Source organism: Schistocerca americana, chromosome 2 (genome assembly GCF_021461395.2).
Source record: "Schistocerca americana isolate TAMUIC-IGC-003095 chromosome 2, iqSchAmer2.1, whole genome shotgun sequence".
Taxonomy (NCBI): Eukaryota; Metazoa; Arthropoda; class Insecta; order Orthoptera; family Acrididae; genus Schistocerca; species Schistocerca americana.
Genome location: NC_060120.1, coordinates 931,480,174 through 931,497,421, shown reverse-complemented (window position 1 = coordinate 931,497,421; position 17,248 = coordinate 931,480,174). Strand labels below are relative to the sequence as shown.

The 17,248-nt window shown below is 38.1% G+C and overlaps 1 protein-coding gene across 1 annotated transcript in view; it reads right to left on the bottom strand.

Moving 5' to 3' along the window:
- Window positions 1-4,919: 4,919 nt before the first annotated feature.
- The window catches only part of LOC124595993 (globin-1), a 179,417-nt gene continuing 167,088 nt past the window's right edge, over window positions 4,920-17,248 (bottom strand). The window contains exons 3-4 of the mRNA XM_047134940.1: window positions 14,333-14,558; window positions 4,920-6,424 (exon numbers count right to left, since the gene is read on the bottom strand). Of these exons, the coding sequence (XP_046990896.1) occupies window positions 6,266-6,424; window positions 14,333-14,558 (385 nt within the window). The 3' untranslated portion in view covers window positions 4,920-6,265. The remainder of the gene's footprint in view (window positions 6,425-14,332; window positions 14,559-17,248) is intronic.

The window sequence follows — 17,248 nt, the reverse complement described above, 5'->3', positions numbered from 1 at the left end:
TTCGTTTGTGTCCATTAGGGGCTGGGCTAGTGCGGCCATCTTGGTGTCATGGCATTCCGCCGCTCAGTCGGCATCCTGCTGTGCTAGTGAGAGGTTCGTGCTGTACTCTGTTGAGTTACTGTGACAGTTTGAAATGTCAGCGTTAATTGAAAATGCCGCAAAGTGTGAAGTGCGTGCTGTAATAAGGTTTCTGACTGCAAAAAACTGTACACTGATAGAAATATATCGGCAGCTTTGTGAAGTGTATGGGAACAACATAATCACTGAAGGTGGAGTGCGTCAATGGGTCATAAAATTTAAAAATGGCCGAACTAATGTTCATGACGAAGAGCGAAGTGGAAGACCCAGCATAGTGACTGCCGAACTTGTCGAAAAAGTCAATGCCGCGGTCCGTGAAAACCGTAATTTCACAATAACGGAACTCTCTATGAGTTTTCCACAAATTTCACGAAGTTTGTTGCACGAAATAATTACCAAAAAGCTTGGTTACCACAAGTTTTGTGCAAGATGGATACCGAAAATCTTGACAGAGATTCACAAAAATCAGCGAGTGGCTGCAGCGTTAACGTTTTTGTACGCTTACGAGAAAGATGGCGACTTGTTACTCGATTGCATCGTTACTGGTGGCGAAACATTGGTTAAGCATGTGAACTGTGAGACAAAATTGCAGTCAATGCAGTGGGGGCACACAAATTCCCCCCAAAAACCCAAGAAATGCATGCAGACAATGTCGGCAAGGAAGGTGATGGCGACTGTCTTTTGGGACAGAAAAGGTGTGATTTTTGTGGATTTCCTGGAAAGAGGCACTACAATAAACTCTCAAAGGTATTGCCAAACTCTGCACAACCTCAGAAGAGCAATACAAAACAAGCGCGGGGGAAAGTTGGGCTCAAAGATCTTGCTGATTCACGACAACGCCTGTGCCCACACAGCGAATGCCACTCGTGAAGTTCTTGAATCTTTTAAGTGGGAGTCGTTTCCTCATCTGCCGTATAGTCCTGACCTGGCACCGAGCGACTTCCACTTATTCCCAGCAATGAAGAAGTGTTTGGCTATGCAGCATTTTGATGACGACACACAGCTTCAAGAAGAGGTAACCACGTGGTTGAAGGTGCAGGCGGCCGAATTTTACGACGAAGGAATTTCCAAGCTCATCCATCGCTACGATAAGTGCCTTAATTTAAATGGCAACTATGTAGAAAAGTGGTATTTAAGTGTCGCTTTCATGTGTATATAATAAAAAAAAATTTCCAATACTTTATTTATTTTTAATTCCAAAACATAATATACTTTGTGGATAGCCCTCATATATTCCCTTTCCCTCCCTGTAGCTACATCTCATTCCTAATGATTCCCTGCTCCTGCCTACATCAATTCAGAAAAGCACCCCTTTCACTAGCAAAGACAAAGCCTCAAGCAACATACTGATTGGATGTTTATTGCAATAAAATGTGCTGCTACAAATTTATTGTCTTGCTCGTAGAGAATGATACCAGTTTCTCCACTTGACAATATGTGGTACTTCCATTCTCACATCCATCACAATTCAATTATGAATCATTGTACAGTGTATTAAGTGTTTCTCCAGAGGAAGGCACTGAACCACGATGAAATTTTCAACTTTGGATAACATGCATCATTGTCAGCTGCAACTTTTGCACAGGCTTTTATGTAGCTATGACTACCAACCAGCTTTCAGCTTGAACGGATGGCTACCACCAAATTGTGGCCAAGAGCGTAGTTGGCCATACAGGAGCAATGGCTGACTCTCAGCTGGTGGTATCTGGATATTGACCTCCCTCCATCCATACCAACTTTTCTGAATTGTATGAATGGAAAATATCCCTCCAGCACATTCTTTAGTTCCACAACTCATAATCTCCATTATCTCCACCTACACCAGGTTTGGTTCCACACCCACCCTCTATCCCAGTTTCCTCTTCTCCCTGCCAACAGCTTTTTGCCATTTTACCTATGTTTCAGTTATCTACCTATTAATGAACGTCCTTATCTTTCTCTGTTTTCTATCAAACTCTTCTCCATGTTACTCGACTATTGCATCCATTTTCTTCATTTGCCACATAACTGCAATTTTGCTAGCAGCAGTGCAAGCCATTTGTTTCATGCTTCTACTGCATTGTCTTATTGCCTCTCCCTTCCTTAGCTGTCACCACCCCTTCCCTTCAACTCTCCCTTCCTCTGCCATTCTTCCTCTCCTAACCGACTCCACAATTTCTGTCTCTGGATGTGCTGCAGTGCTGGCTGAATGAACCACATGTGTTTCGTGGTAACTCAAAGCAGGGTATTGTCCAAAAACTTTGTTAGAAAAGTAGCTTTATTTACATGCTTGTCTACAATTTGATATCCAAGGATAAAGGGAGTGGTTCATTTTTTTTTTATTTTAAATGCATCTGTTAACCACAGAAAAAGTTTATACAAGATACATTTTCTAGTGTAGACTTTTCATTGCCATCACAAGAGCAGGTTTTGATTGTATTAATGATAAAGAGAATAATATTTTAGGCAAAAAGTAATAAAGCAAGTATTTATTTCCATTAATTTTACATCTCTCTATAATTACAAATATACACAATTAATTTTTTGTGGTTGATATGACATTTCTTTTCATATTCAACAATATGTTCTTATATACCATAAAACAATTTTTCAGATCCCTCAACAATGATTAATACAAGTCAATAAGAATGTTTTCTTACATGTTCTGTGAATAACACAGCTTTTTTTCCACTTCTGAGGCACTGTTGATTGTTTTGATGTCCTAATAAAATTAAAAACCCACTAGAAGGAAAAAATATATTTACAGTGTAACTCATGGCTAATATACCCTTCTGTTATTTATTGTGAAACAAATGAATTTTTGTCCTGTATTATATATGGAACTCTATCTTCTTCAATATGTGCCATAATATTTCAGTTGTTATTTAAAGATCTGTAGACAGATACTAAAAATCGTAAGTGACATTTAACCATTCAGGTCATATTGCCCCATACTGAACTACTCTGTTTTACTGTTTCTAAAAAGACGATATTTATTGTGCTTCTGACAAAATGAAACAGTGAAATGAGAAATGTGATTCAAAATTCATTTTTATTTCTCTCTTTTATTGCCACCACACAACAGAGCAATGAGACCAACATATTTACTAAAATAATTGGTGGTATGAGAGTAGTATTCAAATTCATGGATTAACTACCTGTTCTAATGATAATATATTAACTTTCACTTTGCACGCAAAGCACTGGATTGATCTACATAACATACTGAACATCAGTTGTAAGACTTCAGCACCCAATAACTTGATTTTGTAAACTAATCAAAACTTAAGTCTTTGAAGACTGGCTGAACTGTTCCAAATAATGCTTTGTCCTAGAACACCTCATATGGTGATGACCCCAGCATACGTAATTTGTAGTTATTTGTAGAATGAGGTCTTATAGTATTCTTGGCGTATAGGAGACCAGTTCAGTTGATAGTGTTTAATTTTATCGTCAATGTTCCTAAAACTATCAGGAAGGTGTGAGAGTTATAGCACCAGAAATACAGAAAAGTGGTTTTGTAAATTGTCATCTTCCAATTATGGACTAACTGCAATCCTCAAAATTAAAGAATGAGAAGTAAACATCCTGAAGCTCATTATCTGGCTAAGGATGGTCAAGACTAAGATTTAACAACCACACTTTTCTACATAGAGAATGGTTATATGTGCAAGTTACCGTGATATCTTTAAAGGGTTCCTCACATTCCCCGAAGCTGAGGCTGATGAAACTCTGAATGCTGTTGCATTCCAATTGAACATTCTCCTTTATACTTTACTGTCACTGTTTATGATTATCTCCACTGTGAGTTACTGGGATGGTGGGTCAGTAGAGGCTCATTGCATTTGTGGAATATGATACCGAATGACCTTTTTCCTTAGATTTACTTTTGTGGGATTATGTCAAGTTCCTAGTTTAGGATGAAAATCACAAGTGTGCATCAATTGCATAAAATAATGATTAAAGTGCACAGTAGTGTCATAATTGTTACTCAGCAGACAGTTTTTTGCACTCTGGCAGAAGTTTTTTCTTTGTAGACCAGAAGAATGATCATATTGAACTTGATTGACTTATATACAACAAATATTACTTCTTTTTTTTATTTTTGCGCACACACTGTATTGCCCAATCCTTGAAGTAATAGTTAATCATAGAAACTACCAGGAAATGTTTACATTACACCATGCTATCTTTGCATACTGAGTACCAGCTCTCCATTCTTGCCCTTTATTACTAACACATTTGCTCAATGTATGATCTATGACAACACACTGATTTCTGGCTGTTAATCAGTCCATCACACAGACATATTTCTCAGGAGCTCATTCTCAAAATTACATTTTATATGTACTAAGAATTGATTTCAGAAAAAAGTTAAATTTTAAAGAAATGAGTGCAAGCACTATATCTGCAGAATCCATTTCTTACGTGTGCAACTGCATCAAACTTGATTGTAAATTTAATTTTAATTAAATATTGAGGAGAGCAAACATAGCTCATAGTTTAGAAAAATGCATATCGTCCCTTGTTGAAAAAAAAAAAAAAAAAATAATAATAATAAAATAAAATATCAACAGAATCGTAAGGTAGCAACTGTTAACAAGAGTCCAATGCTAAAGAAATGAAAACAGTGATATAACAGTTGATCTTCTTGTAGAAGGATTCAGTGACAGGCACCTTGTGCAGTAACTCTTGCAGAATTATGTCAGTTCAAATAATGGATCTATGAAAGTGAACTGAGGTGCCAACTGACATTTTGTTGGAACTCTTCCCTTCCCCCCCCCCCCCCCCCCCCCACTGAGCCTGTCAAAACATCTCCAAACAATAATGTGTACTACTAAACATGAGGAAAGATAAAAGATAAAGCCCGTAGATATTAAGGAAGTGTGGTTGAAAAGTGAGCAAAAGATAACAGTAAGTAAGCTGAATTCCATAATTAAAACTGTTTAGGATCATTATTTTTGTGTATTCAGAGATCTTTTTCATCTCTTATTAATTTTTTTAAAATGTAGTCACCGAACATAGTCCACAGTTAAATATACCAGCATTTTAAATTATTATAAAATATAATAGTAACACAGGTTTAAAATTTTTCATATTAGTCCATGTAAACCAATAACTATATCAAATATCATGTATATGAGACTCATGAAAACTTTTCTACTAATAAAAATTGTGCACTAAATGCACAGCTTTTTACTGTAATACCAATAAAATTTATGCTGTGAAAACAGTGACGACATACGAAGGAAAAAAATATGGAACAAAAAAGGAAAGGATCATCTTATTAAAGTACTATAGCATTATCCTGTAGGTAAACAAATTCAACATGAATTAAACAAGGTAATTACTGATAAAAGTTAATACCCAAGCATACAAACTTCCAGGATGATAAAATCTTGCTTACACAGGTTATGTCCTTTAGTCAAAATATGTTGCTGGATAAAGTATTAAAATGTTAAAACTAAACTAAATTTTGTTATAGTAAGAACAGCTTATGGCATGTTCTGCTTTCTTCATATGATAGTAAGGAAGCAGAACCACTAGAGCCAATTGGAGCTAATTATTTCTGTTGTATCAGACTCCAAAATATTCTCTCGTTAGGTAGATATTTCAGGCATTTTGTTCTCCTGATTGTCACTGAAACTGCTTGTGTATTAATACCATTTTTAATCTATACAGAATATCACACCTTCACAAGAAGTGTATCTAAGTACACAGAGCAAAAATCCTTGCCATGTCACTGAAGTGGGTGCAAAATATATTGTCTTTTTTAGATAAAATGGTTCACATTTGACTCACTTCTCATTCCTCTTCAGTCCCTTTTTTGAAATCCATTTACCCTGATGTGAAACTCATCTCCTCACTAGTGATTCTTGATTATTTAAACATTGCACATTTGACAGATGATTGTGTAAGCAGTGTCTTTTCTTGTTTCTCCAAAATATTTTCCTTGGTTTTGTCCATAAGAAGAGTTCTGTCAGCTGTGCTAACATCAATGGCATGCAACACAGTCTTTCACAGTATTAAATGTTATGAAAATATGCCTTTGTTACAACACTCTGAATTCTCATTTGACCCCTTGTCTTGTCATAAAATTATAAACATCGTAAAAGTGGTCTGAGGAACAACTCTCCAATTGTGACAACGCTGTTGAGTGTAGCACTGAATTTCACATGGAAATGTTGTAGCTGCTTTGGGTGTCTGCTCAAGAGATAACATGCTGACTTTTCTGGACCTCATTCAGAGAGTTGATCATTGTAGAAAATGCTGCATCAGCAATTTTCTCCCATGCTTTGATGCACTCTGGAGTCATCTTTGCACTGAGTTTCTCTAGCAGAAATTGAAAGAAATCCTTCTTCAATGCCTGTAACATATGCCAAAAATTACAAATTAATTTTCCTGTATTTGAAATTCAATACTTTGCAAAAATAACATTCATAATAACACAGCTACAAGGAGAAAAAAGGCAGAGTTCACCACTATTTTATTCTACAGAGATTTTACAGGGTGTTCAGAAATTTCCATTACAAACTTCTCGTAGAAGTGAGTCAGTACATAATATTGCAAATAGGAACCAAGACCAGAAAAGTACTGTTTGGATCGGCATATAGTGCCTATTCTACCTCTCTGACATGGGTTTTGCCTAAAAAGTTACTTGTAAAAGTGGTTGCGTTACCAACATGTTTTCAAATGGTTGTAGTACAGAAACAGTACATGTCTGGACATGAATTCCAGTTCAAAATATTATCTACCCATTCCCCTCTATGAGTCCTAAAAGTTCAGGACACCCTGAATAATTTTTTTGTGTCTTGAGTTGTCTTGACCAAAAGGTGAAATCAATATGGACAAATCTTTGCAGCATGTTTTTTAAGCAGTTAATTTTTATTATTAATTAGGACAACAAGTGAAATTATCTGATGCTCATCTGAAGGGAATTAAGGCCAAGACAAATTCACAGTCCCTAGTTCTAACTAACATACAGTGACTCAGCACATACAGCCTACATACAGCACCTATTTCTGTTGCTCGGCCGTAAGTGTCATGCATAAAAATATTTTTTAACGTACCATGTATAAGGTTTCTAAGGTGCCAGATGATATTTGTGAAGCTGATAGTGTGACATATTTGAGTGAAAATGTTTCTACAATAATTAACTAAATTTTAGATTAGTATGACATTATAGATGTTTGAAACACATACATTTACATTAGCAAAATGTAGCTGCTGATCAGGAATCTCACTTCTGACTCCATATTTAACTTTTAACTTTCAGTGGTAGAAGCTTTTCTAACAGCATCAAACATTTTTACACAGACTGAGTAGTATGAAAAAACTGAAAACATTATTGTGGAGTTTCAGCATGCTCCATTGTTGTCAGGCTTGTATTGCTGCCAGGGGTGCTCACATACCAAACTGAATACATTAACCAGTTGTTGCAATGTGTGTGCAAATCTGTTAAGTTGGAAAAAATGAAGAATATTTTTGCCTACTTTTATGTATGTTGTAGTTTTGTATGCTTTAGGTTGTTTCTACTTTGCTATCTGCTATTTATATTGTTTTGTTGCAAAATAAATGCTACATTGTAAAATTTCCATTTGTTGCTTCACTTTTGGACACCAGTGTGCATGTATACTCTGCATACCACTGTGAAGTGTATGGCAGAGGGTACGAGAGTGGTTTGAAAAGTTCTCAGAATGGAAAAAAGTACTTACATCACTGAAAATTTTTTATTATTCAATCTAGTCTCCTTGTAGAATTATGCACTTGGTCCAACAATGCCCCAGTGCGTTGATCCCATCTTGAAAATGAGTTTCCTCCAGGCCTGAAAAATAGTTGCCAACTCCAGCTATCAATTCTTTGTTTGAAGTGAATCTTCATCCACCAAGACAAATTTTCAGTTTTGGGAAGAGATGGAAGTCTGACGGAGCCATATCAGGCGAATACGGTGGGTGTGGCAACAATTCATACCTTAGTTCATGTAATTTTGCCGTGGCAATGGCACATATGTGCAGGCGCACATTGTCTCAATGGAAGATGACTTTCTGCCTTGCTAAACTTGGCCTTTTTCTCATATCTTTTGTTGCAATTTCTCCTGGATGTTAGCATAGTATTCTACAGTAATTGTTTGGCCAATGGGGAAATAATCTACAAACAGAATCCCCTTTGCATCACAGAACACTGATGGCATGACCTTTCCCACCAAAGGAATTGTCTTTGCTTTCTTTGATGGTGGAGAATCAGCATGTTTCCACTGCTTTGACTGTTGTTTTGTCTCTGGGGTATATTAGTGCACCCAAGTTTCATCTGTGGTCACAAACCGGTGCAAAAGAGCTTGTTTGTTTCTCCTAAAACGGGCCAATCATTGTTCCGATACGTCCATTCTCTTGCGTTTTTGATCCAGCATCAAGAGTCGTGGCACCCATCTTGCAGATATTTTTTTCATTTCTAATTATTCAGTTAAAATGTGATATGCCCTTTTAGATGACATCTGGCAAGCATGAGCAATTTCAGGCGCTTTCATTCGGCGATCCTCCAGGAACATTTTGTGCACTTTTGCAATGATTTCACAAATTGTTACACATCTTGGCTGACCATTGTGTGGACTATCATGTAAGCTCCCCCAACCAAATTTAAATTCATTTGTCTGTTTGGCAACAGCTGAATATGAAGGAGCAGAGTCCCCTTGTGTATTCTGGAAATTGTCATGAATGTTCTTTGCTTTCATACATTTCTTTACAAAATACTTAATCACTGATCGAATCTCGATTTTTTTCCACCTTTGCAAATAAATATGCAGGAACAACAACAGGGTTAAGTCACCACCACAGCTTTCTTTCAAGAGCACTGATGTGGCACGTGTCTACAGGCAGTAGTCCAATGAATATTACATGAACAACTTGTTGTGCTAGCGCTAACCTCTCATGGTGATTCCAAGAACTTTTCAAACCACCTTCGTACATCTAATTGTACCATTTATTATGGTTTCTTCCTGTTACGATCACATATAGAGCACAGAAAGAATGATTGTTTGAATGCCTTTGTGCATATAATTACTCTGATCTTATCCTCATAATCCCTATGTGAATAATATGAAGGGGGTTGTTGTATTTTCATAGAGTCATCATTTAAAGTTGGTTCTTGAAATTTTGTTGGTAGACTTTCTCAGGATAGTTTACGTCTGTCTTCAGGAGTCTGCCAGATCAGTTTCTTCAGTATCTCTGTGACACTTTTCCATTGGCCATACAAACCTGTGACCATTCATGCTGCCCTTCTCTGTATGTGTTCAATATGGCCTGTTAATCCTATCTGGTATTGGTCCCACACAATTGAGCAATATTCTACAACTGTTCATATGAGTGATGTGTAAGCAATCTCCTTTGTAGACTGATTACACTTCCCTGGTACTCTACCAACAAACTGAAGTCCACCACCTGCTTCGCCCATGAGTGAGTCTATAATACAATTTAAATGATGCTCTTATTCTCTGATGTGTTGATGCCGGTGACTGTGCTGTGATGTTATTTTTCAACAGGATAATGAGTGAACATGTGTTGCTCATACAGATACCTGTGTGTCATGATTGTATAGGCTCAGTTGCAGGTGAAGTGGTAGTAGACTTTGTCTCACTGATAGGATATTGGAAAAACTTATTTACAATGTAGATTGCTTACAAAACACATGTGCAATCTATCACAGATAATGCTCAAGAGCCTGTGACTCAGCTCATACCATATAGGGTAATGGAGAGGTTGCTGAATGTATAGAAAGACAGCATGAATGGTCACATGTTTGTTCTATACACAGTGCAGCCTGACAGAGGAGCTGAAAAACCTGTACTGGCAGATTTGAAGATAGGCACCACCTATCCCATGAAAGCTTACTTACAAAGTTTGAAAACAACAGTATTAAATCATAAATATAGGAATTTACTACAGCCCAATATATATCTCTTTCTTAGGCTCTACAAAGATAAGATTAAATTAATTACAGCACGCAGTGAAGCATATAAGTAGTCATTCTTCTCACACCATATATGTTTATGGAATGGAAAGAAATTCTAATACGTGGAATAATGCCATGCAATTCACAGTAGTTTGCCGTGCATGAATATAGTTGTAGATGATACTGTTATATCGGCAAGTGCACGTCTTGCAGTGTATGTTGTGAAGTTGTTGCAATAGGTATTTTTCCACTGTGAAGATGAATGCATATCATGCCAAGTATACCAATGCTGTTGAAAAAAAAATTGTTTCATTGTAATTGTATCCAACCATTTCATTAACTAAAGAAGAGCTTTTGTATGAACTGTCCAATGTGGCACTCCATTTTGAAAAATTACAATGAATAGCATATTTGGAAAACACAAGTGCCTTCTTTAGAATTATATTTTTTCAGCTGCCACACACAATGCTGCTTATTGTTCTTTATGTGGATATTTTGCAAGATAGCTGTAGCAGTTATATATAATTTTATATTGCCCACTGACAAGCAACTAACTGGGCGAATCAGTATTGGTTTTAGAGTTCAATGGAATGAAACTGAACTTCCACTTTCCTCTCTTGACTTGCAAAAGACTCTACTACTAAGCAATTCCAGTGTCTACATGTAGCATATCTTTAAGTCACATATGCAAGCTAGATAACTAGCAAGGTATTTTGCTTAAGTTTGCTGTAACGTTTACACTTTGATTGTAAGAGAAAAATAAAAAAAAAAAAACATACCACAAAGCAATTATCCAAATGGGATAGAAATCTGTAGATGTGATTTACATCTACAGACAAACAAATAATTACAGTTTCAGAAGAACTGGATATTTATTCCAGAGAAAGAGCTTCACACACTGAGCAAGTCAATAATACTTTGGTCCATCGCTGGCCCTTGTGCAAGCAGTTATTTGGCCTGACAGTGATTGATAGAGTTTTTGGTGTCCTCATGAGAGATGTCATGCTAAATTCTGTTCACTTTATGTGTTAGATCATCAAGATCCCAAGCTGGCTGGAGGCCCCAACCCATAATGCTTCAAATGTCCTCAACTGCGGAGAGATCTGGTAACCTAGCTGGCCATGGTAGGATTTGGAAACCATGACAACAAGCAGTGCAAACTGTCACCATATGTATTCGGGGATTATCTTGCTGAAATGTAAGCCACAGATGACTTTCCATGAAGGACAACAAAACGGGACATAGAATATTGTTAACAATTATTAATGAAGGTACAAGCATATGCAGTAGGTTCCCAGGTATGTGAGTGGCTCAAAGACTTCATAAGTAACAGAACCCACTGTGTTGTCCTCAACGGTGAGTATCCATCATAGACAAGGGTACCATCAGGAATGCCCCAGGGAAATGTCAGAGGACTGCTGTTACTTTCTATATACATAAGTGATCTTGCAGATAGGGTAAGCAGCTATCTGTGGCTGTTTGCTGCTGATGCTGTGGTGTATGGGAAGGAGTCATTGTTAAGTGACTGTAGAAGGATGCAGATGATGTAGATAAAATTTCTAGTTGGTGCGATGAATGGCAGCTAGCTCTAAATGTAGAAAAATGTAAGTTACTGCAGATTAGAAGAAAAAACAAACCCATAATGTTCAAATATGGTATTAATAGTGTGCTGCTTGACTCAGTCACATCAATTAAATATCTAGGCATAATGTTCCAAAGCAATATGAAACGGATTGAGTGTGTCAAGACAGTGCTAGGGAAGGCAAATGGTGGACATCAGTTTATTGGAATAACTTTGGTAAAATGTGGTTACTTGTAAAGGAGACCACACATAGGACTCTAGTGTGACCTATCACTGAGTACTGCTCAAGTGTTTGAGATCTGCACCAGCTCATATTAAAGGAAGATACTTAAGCAATTCGGAGGCATGCTGCTAGATTTGTTACCGGTAGGTTCGAACAACCTGCAAGTATTATGGAGATACTTTGGGAACTCAAATGGCAATCCCTGGAGGTAAGGCAGCATTCTTATTTACGAGTACTACTGAGAAAATACAGGGTACTCTCCACCACACAACATATTTTGGCTTGCGGAGTGTGACTGTAGATGTAGATTAGATGCCGACGTACCGCTATGCTGTAAGGGTGTCAGGGATGACAATCAAGTAAGTCCTATTTTTGAAAAGAAATGACAACCCAGACCATTATTTATAGTTGTTAAGCCTTATGACAGGCAACTGTCAGGTTGGTATCCCATACCTGTCTTGGATATCTCTAGACACGCCTCCACTGGGCATCAGGGCTCAATTCGACTCATCACTAAAGACAATTCTATTCCACTCAATGAGATCTGAGGCCAAAGACATGTCTGGAGATGCCCTGGACAGCAACAGAATACCGACCTCACAGTCGCCTGCATTACAGCCTGACAAGCAGAAGCGGTGGTCTGCTCTGCCATTTCATTTCATAGCAGAACATCTTTGTGTGCCATCTGTGGCATCCTTACAGCACAGTGGTATGTCAAGGATATTCTACGAGTGCATCGCTGTCTCTTGCCCTTCATGGGAAGCCATCCTGGGCTTACATTTCACCAAGATAATGCCTGCCTGCACATGACAAGAATTTCTACTGCTTGTCTTCATGCTTGCAAATCCCTACCTTGGCCAGCAAGGTAACCAGATCTCTCCCCAGTTGAGAATGTTTGGAGCATTATCAGCAGGGCTGTCCAGCCAGCTTGGAATTTTGATGATCTGGGTACAGAATTTGGCACGATATTCCTCAGGAGGACATCTAGCAACTCGATCAATCAATGCCAAGCCGAATAACTGATTGCTTAGGGGCCAGAGGTGGATGAATGCATTATTGACTCACTCAATTTGTGAAACTCTTTCACTTGAACAAATCAACCAATTTTTTCTGAAATTGTCATCATTTGTTTGTCTGTACATATAAATCACATCTACTCATTTCAGATCCATTCGGATAATTCCATCATGAGGCATCTTTTTCTTGTTTTAGAGTGTACAAGAGATATCATGATTGATTAAAACAAATCACTTTGCAGCATGGTCAGCAACATTCATTTTTACTAAAGGTATAATGTTGGCTATACGCAGATGGGTAAGAACAGTAACATAAATCCCTCACTTGTAGAGAAACCAATGTGAGATAGTGAACCAAAGACACTAGATAGCAAGTAAGTAATTATAACCTACTGGCGACAAGACAAGATCCAATATTGTTCTCTTGGCAGTACTACAGTAGTGGTGCTCAGTTGTTTTTTTACATGTAAAATGTATAATTACATATTATGACTGCCTTAAACGAATATACTGAAGAAGGAAAAATATGTTTGATGAATATAATATAATGAATGCCTGAATAAGAGAACATTCAATGTCTAGAGCAATTATGCAGATGTTAAAACTGCTATGAGCAGAGGCACCTGCCATCAACTCGCTCATCCCGTCGTCCCAAATTCCTCTAAAACCACCTTCATAAACCAAATTTAAGTCCTGCTCAGCCAAACAGATAAAACATGTCAGTTCAGTGGAAATTTCAAGAAAGTGACACCATGTAATGAATACTGAGTAATAAAAAGTGGAATCAAGTATCATTGGCTGTGAAATCTCAACACTATATTCTGATTTACAGCTAAACTAACAAACTGCAACAGCTAACCTGCTCCATCAGGTCCACTCTTGGAACCAGTACAATAAAAACATCAGGTATGGCCCACAGTGAACATTTTACACTTTTCTGGTTCAACTGAGATAGTACTGTATTTTTAAAAAGTCTCTTATTAATTGTGAAACACCAATTAACTAAACGTATTTTTAGAACATAAAATCTTTTGGTAATAAATGAATGAGAAAAGAGAATTGAGTTTAGTTAAACTTCTTGTCAGTGCCAAAGTTGCCATAACGTAGAACACAAGCACAAAGAGAAAGGAAAGGGGGTATGGACTTTTTTTGGGTACCATCCACTGAATCACTCCAAGGCACCTGTAGACAATATTGATAACATAAATTGGGATGCTGGAAGTGAAATTTGAGGCCTGATCGTCCAAAAAATGAGATCATGTTGCTAGATGAAGGAAAGGAGGGAAAAATGAGACATGTACGGAGTCTTAAGGTGAAGTTTATTTGGAATTGTTGAGTCCGAGACCTGAAAGCAAAAGCAATGCATTAGTCGTTTGTTTTGAGGCAGGCATCTGGAGATAGAAGGAGAAAAGACATACAAATTTGGCAGCTGTCACCATTTGCAAATAATGTTCTTTGGTAGATGAAACTTTATGCATTGTGATGTTTTGCAGTCTGTGGGCTACTAACCAAGAACTCTGCTTCTGTAATCTTCCTTCGGCCGTGGTTCTCGCCCTGCTTGCGCAGCATCTCAATCATGACCTCAGGGTCATCCAAGTGGTCCACAACAGCAGTCAGTGCATACATGACGCTGTTAGCATGCGCGTGGAACTTGGGGTTGGTGCGCAGGTCTGATATGGGCACGTCCTTGAAGCTGGTGAACCTCTTCTTCGCCTCAGGATTGTTGGTAAAGAACCTGTGGAAGACAACCGTATTGGTAACTGCAGAGATATGGTCCCTGTCGCCTTCAGCAATGTAACAAAGTTACTTTCACTCCCACAGATTTAATCAGAGGGCAAGATAAAATCGTCTCAATGAATGTACGCATTTTAGTCAAATTGAGTGACGTCTCAATCATTAAATCTAAAGTATCTCAACATTTTGAGGAACAAAAAGCACATCCCTCACAAGAACAGCGACAAACAGTGAAAGGTAGATAATTTCTGAATCGTCAATTGCTACCATCAAAGAAACATGTGATAAATGTGTTTCACATTCTTCGCGAACTAGGGAGAACTTTTTAAATTATTTAACGTTTTTATTTTAGAATGTGTTGCAAAAAACTGTTGGAACGTTCGAGTCATCGAAAAGGCTCCAGAAATGGAAGTTCACTAATACAGACTTCTAGTTCAAGTCTGACAACATTGTTTCTGAATAGTAAACGTCTGGAGAGTAATCGATTGTTATCCAACTGCACTACACTCTTAACTACAGGAAACTGATTGTGTCACGCAAACATAATCGTACCATGGATAATGGAAACTACTGAACCTAAGGAACAATGGCAGAGTTGAAGTGTCACTGACGTCAAAAATATTATGAGCAGCGTTGTAATTATGAGCTGTAGGAGACGCTGGCTCTTATGCTTGATCTTCCAGAGTTGATATGCTTCAAATTCACCGATTTGTGTGCACCATACCGCTGCGTCAGGCCGAGGAAATATACGTGGAAATTGTGTTAAAGCGATCCATGAGCAAAATTCACATGTGGAATCGAAATCATTGTGTGTACCCGATGAAAGCAAAACGCAAGAAATAACTATTAGTAAGCGTTTACAACGTGGCGAAACTAAGAAGGTATACCGCGCACAACAGATGCCTGTTCAGTAAAATCTTCCATCGTCACTCAAAAGTACCACTATAGCTGGAGTCACGGACGATAGCGGGCGAGATCGGGCTTGTTCTGCGAACCGACGATGCGCACCGTGTTGCTGTATCAGCTTTTTTAGAGCTAGTCCTGGAATCTTTTTATGACATTTATCTGGTACATGATTTAGCTACAGTCCGAAAGTATGACTTTTTTCACAATCATTTGCCCTTTTTCTGGCTTTCTCCCCCATGATTATAGGAAAGCATACACATCCTTGTTTGTGAAAGGAAAATTATGGTCATTGAACTAAGCTTTCAATATATGCTTTAATGTCCCATGAAAACGTACTATTAGACTTAATTAAATGCAGAACAAACTAAAGGTCAGTTCCAAGCTCATCAGCATACACATACACAAGGCTAAAACCATAAATGCGAAATATAAGCATTGAGAGTGTTGCTGAAAATGCTGCTGCAGCATAGCTTACAACGTCATAATAATGAAGGAAGCTGTTCTAAGCAAAGCTCGACAATTGCAACAAACAATGTGCCAACGGCTGAACTGAGAAGAAGAAAAGTGAGCTTCTATTCGGTGTAGTTGTTTGCTAGGTATAAGGAATAATATATTACAGTGCAGGTATTTGAAGTTTGTCCTGTAAGTACTTAGCAGAAACTTTATTTATATTTTTACTGCGAGAAAAAGACAAACTGACACGAAGATGTTCATTTGAATTCTTGCATCAAAATATCGAGGTTTTAAAAATTCATATAATGTTTATACATTCACAGTTAATCATCTGTTTTACTGTAGTGTCCAGCAGATTCCAAATCAATAAAATAAACACAAATTGATGCTAGTTTATTATACAGTATAATCACTGCAAAAATAAAACTGATCAGCTTTTTTCTGGCTTTTCTTTGTAGACGCATTTAGGTTATTTTGAATTGGAAAGTTGGCGACACTGTTCCCGCATTCTCCGACAACCTATGAGCGTTCAGTAGCGATTTTAGCGCTCTGTTGTGAATGTTGGGCACATTAAACGTGATCGTAATGAGTTATTTACTGAATTTTTACTTCATTTGTTGCGAGTTGCCATCGCTGACGGTGGTAGTTAGCGACCAATTCTACATAAGCAAGCGAGAGGCGTAACTTGCACCACACACGCCTTCTTCACGGCGAAGCACGTTGTATGCGCTTTCCGCAGCTTCACTTGGAACCGGCAACAGTGGGAATCCCGTCCCTGCCTAGACCTGCGTGAACGGCCATCGTTCATGAATAGGACTATAGTACAAGCTCTCCAACTCGCTAGAGGAGAACATTGGAGAAAAAAATCTCGCCTTCTAACTCTGGATGTGTTATGGGGGTTGCGAACTTACGTGCAGGAATTGATATTCCTATTCAGCCTAAGACAATACGTTCCCGCAACAGACACTGATCCACAGATAGGACAGTCTTAGTGGAGAGAGACGCAGCCGTCTTCACACAAGTTAAGAGCCGTGAAAGTGGTAATGCCGTGTAGCCGGCCTACTACCGATATACAGGATTGTCCTAAATGATGGACTCATTTTCAAAAATTTGTATCTGTTCAAGTACAAATCCAAAATCAACTAACTTTTTAGCAATAAAAAGAGGTAGTTTCAAAGTTTTTGGCGGGGGGTGGTGGATTTGAGAAGCGGTCGGTAGAGTGCGCTCGGCAATAGGGCCACCATTCCGTTTCACTGTCAGTTAAGTGAGATGGCGAATGTGAAGCACAAGGTTTTCGGCATTCTTGAGTTCGCGAAAAGTGAGTCGCAAATT